The 8,416-nt window shown below is 35.3% G+C and overlaps 2 protein-coding genes across 2 annotated transcripts; one reads left to right on the forward strand and one right to left on the reverse strand.

Moving 5' to 3' along the window:
* The first annotated feature begins 63 nt into the window (after nucleotides 1–63).
* Nucleotides 64–5,213, forward strand: LOC131769820 (PRKCA-binding protein). The gene is made up of 13 exons (XM_059085547.2): nucleotides 64–159; nucleotides 255–495; nucleotides 1,308–1,374; nucleotides 1,726–1,815; nucleotides 2,181–2,234; nucleotides 2,336–2,398; nucleotides 2,554–2,641; nucleotides 2,855–2,933; nucleotides 3,049–3,108; nucleotides 3,243–3,293; nucleotides 3,481–3,530; nucleotides 3,683–3,777; nucleotides 4,191–5,213. The coding sequence occupies exons 1-13, from the start codon at nucleotides 128–130 to the stop codon at nucleotides 4,334–4,336; spliced, it is 1,116 nt and encodes a 371-aa protein (XP_058941530.1). The 5' UTR covers nucleotides 64–127; the 3' UTR covers nucleotides 4,337–5,213.
* LOC131769821 (WD repeat-containing protein 5-like) lies at nucleotides 4,698–8,410 on the reverse strand. The gene is made up of 3 exons (XM_059085548.2): nucleotides 7,916–8,410; nucleotides 6,896–7,186; nucleotides 4,698–6,300 (listed from the first exon to the last, which is right to left on the reverse strand). The coding sequence occupies exons 1-3, from the start codon at nucleotides 8,334–8,336 to the stop codon at nucleotides 6,044–6,046; spliced, it is 969 nt and encodes a 322-aa protein (XP_058941531.2). The 5' UTR covers nucleotides 8,337–8,410; the 3' UTR covers nucleotides 4,698–6,043.
* Nucleotides 8,411–8,416: the final 6 nt, after the last annotated feature.

The raw sequence follows: 8,416 nt of genomic DNA on the forward strand, positions 1-8,416 counted from the left end.
AAGTATTACACTGCTCATGCTCTTGGAGAAACCGCTAGTAAACAGAAGGCTCAAGATATTTGTAAGAGATCAAAAACTGATCAAATCAAAGTGTACGATCGACTTCAAAATATTTTATTCCCTCAAAATGATGGAATATGAATATGAAATAGACCCCAGGTATGTGAGAAGTAGTTATAACCTTTATTAAATCCTTTGATATCGAAGTTCGTTTCATTCAAGGGTTTCTTTTCTTGATTTCTTTTTGCTACCAGGGGGCTACAAGGAAAACCAGGATCGGTGGTGTTGAAAAAAGACAAGCAAAATTTAATTGGAATAAGCATCGGTGGCGGAGCTCCTCTTTGTCCTTGCTTGTATGTCGTTCAAGTATTTGATAACACTCCAGCTTCTCGAGAGGGTGTGCTTCAGGCAGGCGATGAAATTGTCGGTGTAAATGGAAAATCTCTCAGAGGAAAAACAAAAGTCGACGTGGCCCGAGCTATTCAAGCCGTTAAAGTAAGTTCTCTTTTTGGTCCTCTTTTCTGTACACATGCGAAAGAAATTCATTTCATAGCAAACTGTTTGGTAAGTAGAATTGAGTATAAGCCAAATTTAGCTCTGGATGAAAAGCAGAGCCTTTCATGACTGAATGATTGGATTTATTATTGTTTAAAAGTTTCATCAATTATTGATTAATTAATGAAACTTTCATTGGATGTCAATATGATTAGCTTTTCCATTCCTCAAGACCTGATTTTTAACTCGAATTAGCCCTTCCACTCTCTGAAGAGACCAATTAGTAATTTCTGCTTAAGATATCCATTTAATGTCAAGCAAAAATGTTATAAGAATAATGAAATCATAAACCGGGGAAAATCGCTCGTCTCAGCATCAAATTTCCAGAGCTAAAATTGCAAAGAATGTATGATAGACAGTAAGGATAATTAATATGCAGATCTTGGAAGTTATGTGGTCCATATGTGGGATTACTTAATTTTCATGCTTCGTGTTATTGTTGTTGTTTTTTTTTTAATCAACAAATCACAGTAATTAATTAAAAGATAATAATTATTTGCATTTACCATGTTAAATGACCTAATTATTATTCAACAGTTTATACTTATTACATGGTGTAGAAACCTAACTTAACTGACTTTTCATACAGTTGATTGAATTTTATTATTGACATTAGCTCTTGATGTAAGATAAAAGCATGCATTGAAAGTTTGAAAAATCATAAAATGTATTTACAATATTCAAAATTATTTTTAGTTCAAGTAACAAATTATGCCACTTAACACTACTCTCTTGTTTGCTTATCAAATTAGGAGGAAGTTACTATAAACTATGTCAAGCTACATGCTGAACCAACAGAAGGAAAAACTCTGGATATCAGTGAGTGAAAAGAGTGAAAATATGATATGTAAAATAATTAATGATACAATTATCTGATTGATATGGTATGTTTTATTTAATTTTGTATTTTTTATTTGAATGTTTACTTATTTATGAACCACCTTCATTAAAAAAGCCCTTTGAAGGCCATTATTTAAGGGATTTTTTGAAGACCTGATAGAGTGCTGGATTCTCCTTTGAAATTTTCTCACATCCTTTGAAAAATACAAGGAGAAATTGGTGTTGCTGAAAAAGTCAGTTAAGGCTTAATTACATGTTCTTCAGTTTTACAAGGTATTAGAGACAGATCTGCCCATGTTCATGAACTTGTTTTTGTTTTTTATTACATAGTATTAAAGAAAATGAAACATCGTATAGTGGAGCACATGAGCTCATCAACTGCAGATGCTTTGGGTCTCAGCAGAGCAATTCTGTGTAATGGTAAGTGGTAGAAGACAGAAAGTATTGTAACCTTTATGTGTCAATCTCTGACTGTCTTTTTTGTTTTGTTTTTTTACCTTTCTTTGTGTCTGTGACTGTCAGTCCACTTCTTCATATTCCATTAATTTTGTCAGTTCAATACAGATGAGAGGTTTATAATAGGGTTGCTATTTGTTTTGCTAAAAAGGTTGAAGAAACTGTTATTTTTACATTTAAGAGAGGTTATATGTGAGTTGGCCAGTTACCCCCTCTTTGAATGAAAAATGGCATAGTTGTTTTACTTGCAGATACATATTCCATTTTGTTTTAAGTTATTTAACAATGTCATGTCACTCTAAAACATTTAATATTTTTTTTCCCTTCAGATGGACTGGTTAAAAAAATGGAGGAACTGGAGCAAAATTCCAATATCTACAAGGGTACCTTTTTTTGCTGTTGTAATTTTGGACATAACTTTGTTTGTTCCAAGGTTCTCAAAATTTATAAGAAAAAAACACTTATCCATTTATCTCTTTTTCAGGTCTTCTTGATCATGCCAGACAGTTTCTACAAAGCTTTTATAACTTAGCTCAAACACATAAAGGTATGAAAAGATACTAGCATTTTTTAAATACATGGAGTTAATTTATTTGCAGAATTAGCCAGTTGGGAAATACAGACTTGAAGATTGTCATTCTCGGGTCTTGTGAAAAAAATATCCAATTTATAACTTAAAATTCAATTGATCTTATTTTGCAGAACTTGGAGAAATATTTGCTTCCATTGGTGTGAGAGAATTGCAGCCAAATGCAAGTGAGGCATTTGCAATTTTTAGTGAGGCTCACAGGTAATAAAACTAGGCAGCAGTAAGCAGGTATACTAGAAAAAGATAAGCTAGAAAAAAGATAGATCAAATGAAAAATTCCCGGGTTTTATTTGAAACGAAGATGACACTGATCAGGATCATGGCTGTTTTTGGAGCAGTTATCCTTGCAGTACTTAAATTTGAAATTATCATCTGGTACTTGATTAAATCTTATTTATTTATTGTTTCTTTCAGAAACTTTGAGAAGCTAGGAATGGATTATCTAAAGAAAGTCAAACCCATGTTGAGTGATCTGAACACTTATCTTTCTAAGGTACATTTAATTGATACAAATCGGTACAGATTTTGATAAATTAGCTTTAGGTATTTTATTGTTATGCCAGAAATATAAACACCATCAACTAATAGTAACACCTTTCCTTTTACAGGCTATTCCAGATACCAAATTGACTATCAAAAAATATGCTGATGCTAAATTTGAATATCTGGTAAGTTAAGTGCAGCTTAAAATTTAATGCAATAATGTACAGTAGTCCACTTCAATAACCCACAATGCTCACTTTACCCCAAAAATCCAAGATATCCTGCGCGATAATAATTTGTTACACTTTTTTTTCTGCAGTCATATTGCCTGAAAGTAAAGGAGATGGATGATGAAGAATATGCTTATGCTGTAAGTTTGGCTCCTGTCTCCTGTTCCTTTTCTTGTTTTAGAATCAGTTATCAGTGGTCAATATTTGTGAGTCAATGCATTTAGTAAGAAGGATCGATTCATTGTTGTCTTTCCTATCATAAGGTATGTGTCTTCACAGTTGTCTGTGATTGACTGTAAACACTTTTGCAATCACTATTTTTCACAGGCATTGCATGAATCACTTTACAGAGTAGAGACGGGAAACTATGATTACAGGTACATCTCTTGCTCTTCAAATTTGCTCTCGAAATGCATGCTTGCATGTTTTTGTTTTTTTATTTTTGCTGGCATGTTTTACAGGTTTATGATTTAAACTGTTCTGTGGCATGAGGAATAATGCAACCTTTTCTCATTTGGGTATGATGTAGGGTGGTGTTGCGTTGTCGTCAGTTAGCCAGGGAGAGATTTGCAAAACTACGATCAGATGTTCTTGTGAAACTTGAACTTCTTGACCAAAAACATGGTGAGTCTCTATGCATTAGAATTTCTCTGTTTGTGCTGTGTAACTTTGGCACTACTCTTGGGAAAGATTGGGGTCATTTTTTAACACCAAGGAAACTCAGATTATAATTTGGAATTCACCCATTGTTCACTAGGCTAGCAGTTCCAATTTCTTCGAAGAATAGTTGGCTAAAACACCATCAAAATGGCAATACAATAACACATGGTTGCACAAAAATCCTCAAAAATTACTCTCCATTTTAGGTGCCTTTACCTAACAAAAATACCAAAAAAGTCTGAATCCTGAATTCACCAAGGCCTTACCTCAACCACTGACTTTAACTATACAAGATGATACTCTTAGTAGTCTACTAATTTCGGTCAGTAGTGAAGTTTCCTTTTTTTAACACTTTTTGCTATTTGTCATTTCCACAGTACAAGACATTGTTTTTCAACTTCAGCGGTTTGTTGCAGCTGTTACAGAATACCATGAGAACTGCTATTCAGTGCTGAAGGATGCCAATGTTTTCCCCATTGAGGTAGATTTAACAAGAGGAGCACTGGGAAACACACTCAAATAACTTTCAACTTCATTTCATCACACAAAATGATGGTGAAGAAAAAAGGGGCATTAGTATTGGGAATAGAAGTTTAACTGATATCTCTTCATCGTCTTAATTTATTTAAAGAGCTATGTAACAGTATTTGGAGTCTTTTTTGTGTATCTGTAAAGCTACCTTCAACTTTATGGGATTAGTACAGAATATATTATGTAGCCAATGCGGCAAAGCTAATCCAAGAAGGATTGAAATTGGCAAAGAATAGGGAAAATCAACCCAGATTGAAAGTAATAAATGAAAGATGTACGCAATTCACGGTTTTCTTTTTTTAGCATACTGAAAACCATGACTGTTACCATTACAACAAGTTTTTAAAAAAATATCATTTCAACAGTTAAGCAATGAGGAGCTCAATTGCCTTATTCAGAATAAAGTTTTTGTAGAAGGTACTGTATGTGACAGTCTTGTAACTTGCATGCATCCATCAACAAAACCAAGTATACCATAAAATTGGTTTTTTCCTCTGGAGAAATAAGGTTCTAACCAGTCAAATTCTAGTTCAATATATTTGGACAAAGGAGGAACCAAATGATTATTAGAGAAAGGCTTACTATGTGGAGGACTTCTCTGCTGGATGTAATCTAGTCACATAGAATCTTAGGTTGTTTATGACAAGGGAATTCAGGTGGGCACCAAATGGTATTGTCACTTTTTGTATCAGAGTTTGCTTGTCAATGTGGAAGAGTAAAATATAAATATTTGTACACTGCATATTTGCAGAGAGAACGCCTATGGAATTATGTTTAAAGTTCAATAAATTATTATAGATTGAAGAAGTCAGTGTACAGTCATGCATTTACACCATGGTAATGTTACCAATAAAGTTTGAGAAACTGGAGATTGTGCAGTGTGGCAGTGTGTACCACATGTGGTTTTTGGTTTGCATCCTCATGTTTGTTTTTACACTTGACATGAAACACAAATATACAGACTTGCTGAGGTAATGACGTCTTGACTTTGCCTTTGACAATGGCTTGGTGGGTACCTTCAGTTTTGAGGATCCTGCCTCATTTTTTTCAGTGATTCCAGTAATTTCAGGCAATGCTCAAATGTTCATGCCAGGAGACACAAATATTCCAGATGATGTTTACAAAATAAAATGTAATTGATATTTGATCTCTAACTTCTCTATAGGTTTGTACATCTCATCAACGAATTATCTGCTAAAAAAAAAATTTGTTCTTGTTTCAGTATGCTTGGGTTGAATTCATTACAAACTCTGTTTTTGTTTTTTTTATCAGCAATTGCATTAAAAAATCAATTTTTTGGTTTAAGTCACCTTTAGGCGCATCAAAGTTCCAAAAGAGATATTTCCAAACATTTAAATAAAAACTGAAAATTTGCTAGTTGATATGCATCATGATGCAGAAAATCTATACAAAATTTTGAAAAGTTTTTGCCTAGTTTGTGACCTGAACTCATTCTGAGGTTCTTTATCTTTCTTCCTTGAAAAAAGTCCAGATTCCTCTCTTCCAGGGCATACTGGGAATGATTTTGTCCAGTTTTAAGGTACATAAGCTAATGATTCCATTTAGAATCTGTGCCACAGAGCATGGTCTTGAAATGCTGACTGTTGAAAAAGATCCAGCCAGTTTTTCTCAATGCTTTGGAGGCCCTTTGCAAACATTCTCCAAGAAACTGCATAGCAACTGTAGAGAGCTGAGGAGATCACAGTACACCTTGCTCATCTGAAGACCACCTCCATAACTTGATGCTCTTATCAAGTGAACCTGATACAATAACTTGATCTGATGGATGAGCATCACAGCTTAATACAGGTTTTGTGTGTCCACTCAGCTTTCCCACAATTTGACAAGAGTTTAGTTCCCACATGTACAGCTGATTGTCTTCTGATCCAGATAACAACCACTTGCCATTCACCGTGCTAAGGCAGCTCATTACACAGTAGTCCTTGTTTAGATGTCCTGTTGATAGATGAATACATTATAAATAACTAAAGTATCATACATGCAGGTAGCATGTTTGATGGGGACAAAACAGCTCCTCAGATAATGCCAAATTAACTAAAATGAGATTATTGGTATCTAATTAAAAGAAACTGTAGTGTTGCATTGGCAAGGAAGGAAAAATGACCTGTAGGGTAGATATCAAGCAATTGCAACATTAACCTGATAAGGTTGCAATTAGGGGTATTGTGGGGAAAAAGTGTCACAAAGAAGAGTGAGATAAACAAACAACAGGATACTATGGTCTCTTGTTGGTTACTGAATTCTTTGTGATCACCTCTTTATGTTTGATCCTTAATATTACAGTACCTATCCTGTACCTAATATCAGTGTAATTAGCATATTCTTCATACTTTTCCCCATACATTTCCTAAGGCACTAACAAAGAGAATTTGTTTAACAATCAAGAGCTTCATTAGTTGGTGATCATTCCCTTCATTCTTCTGACCTTAATGTGTGATTCAGGGGTGACACTGTAATGAGAAATTGGATGCTAGTCACTCTAAAAACAAATAATGAAAGCTGATCACAGGGCAAAAACTTAGAATGATACCTTGGTAGGTTTTGATAATCCTTCCTTGTCCAATTTTGTAATCCCACATTGTAAGTGTGCTATCAAGGGTTGACATCAACAGATATTTGCCATTTGGTGACATTGTGGCATGAGATATGGGTAAATTTGACTGCTGGCTTACTGAGATGGATTTCAAACAACAGCCAGACAGTACATCCCATACACAGCATTTGCTGTCATAGCTACATGAGATGACAAGGGTCCCGTCCCTGCTGAACAGCACTGCTGTTACTGCTCTACTGTGGCCAACTAAGGTTTTCAGACAAGTACCTGATGATAAAACAGCCCATAAGTATACAAATAGATATTAGCAGAAAAAGAAAAATATCAACGATGAAACCTAAATGGTACCTAAATGGTAAGTGGAAGTTGGACAGAAAAGTGAGGTATACCTTGATTAAAGGGCTTGTTTCTTTCCCCCAGCCCAAAGGAGCTTCAAAACATACTTTTTTTTTTACATAAACTGCTCCAAAATTTACCCCACAAATGAACAAATGCAGCAAGCTTAGAAAACCCAATTGTTTGTGGTTGGGATTATCACATGCTTACTCTTGTGGAGGAAATCAGTTTAACCTCTTCTGGTTATAATCTGCTCACCAAGCTACCAGCAATTGATAATATGCTGCTGTATTTTGTTAGTTGTGGCAAGCAAGTTAATACTGCCCACCCCCCCCCCCCTCCCCAAGAAGTATACGAAGACCTTAACCCCTGTCAAATTTCTTAGATTTTGTTTCATTGTTTTTCTGAATCAAATTCCACACTCATTAGTTTGATGTGACTTCAGCAGTTTTATATGCTTTTTCTTTTCTTTTTTTTTTCATAGGCCACTTATTGTGATTGGAGGCAAACCTCTACCTGGGGCCCCTTCCACCTCAAACCCCACCCCAGCGCGGTGTGCGTAGAATGGAAGAGTTTGATATGCACTTGCCATACTTTACATATTGAACCTCACCAAACCCTTCACCTTCATAATTTGCAATAGCTATTCCTATATTGCACCTTCAGACACGTCCCAGATCTTGATGCTTTCATCAAATGAACCCGACACAACCAGAGTTGTTTTCAAGTTAAAACAGCAACAGAAGGCATAATCTTGATGACCAAGAAGAATCTTAACACAAGTCATGCTGGCAAGATCCCATATCCTTACGCTGGTATCGTCTGATGCCGAAACAAGAAACTGACTCGCAGAATTCCAAGAAACTTCAGAAACTTCAAGCTTATGTCCTTTCAAAGTCCCTTCTAATTTTCCAGCCGAGTTCCATATTTTGATCAGTTTGTCGGCTGAAGAGGAAGCTATAAATTGCCCGTTTGGGCTAAATTTAACACAGGAGACTCCCTTACGATGGGATTTAATCGTTTTTTCGTCTGTACCAGTAAATTTATGGCTGTTTTTTGGTAATTCACAGCTGACATCCATCTTCTCGCTAAAGAGCCATTTTGTCAATCATTTCAACCCCACCCGGGAGCGTGACGTTTTTACCTCATCATTTTGAGGCT

This window comes from Pocillopora verrucosa, chromosome 8, assembly GCF_036669915.1.
Source record: "Pocillopora verrucosa isolate sample1 chromosome 8, ASM3666991v2, whole genome shotgun sequence".
Taxonomy (NCBI): domain Eukaryota; kingdom Metazoa; phylum Cnidaria; class Anthozoa; order Scleractinia; family Pocilloporidae; genus Pocillopora; species Pocillopora verrucosa.

Coding starts and splice junctions, on each gene's coding strand:
- LOC131769820 (XM_059085547.2), top strand. CDS start 128: ATGATGGAATATGAATATGAAATAGACCCCAG. Junction 160..254: donor GAATATGAAATAGACCCCAG/GTATGTGAGAAG, acceptor TTTTGCTACCAG/GGGGCTACAAGGAAAACCAG. Junction 1,816..2,180: donor CAGAGCAATTCTGTGTAATG/GTAAGTGGTAGA, acceptor TTTTCCCTTCAG/ATGGACTGGTTAAAAAAATG.
- LOC131769821 (XM_059085548.2), bottom strand. CDS start 8,336: ATGGATGTCAGCTGTGAATTACCAAAAAACAGCCATAAATTTACTGGT. Junction 7,187..7,915: donor GATCTGGGACGTGTCTGAAG/GTGCAATATAGG, acceptor TTTTATCATCAG/GTACTTGTCTGAAAACCTTA. Junction 6,301..6,895: donor GATTATCAAAACCTACCAAG/GTATCATTCTAA, acceptor ATCTATCAACAG/GACATCTAAACAAGGACTAC.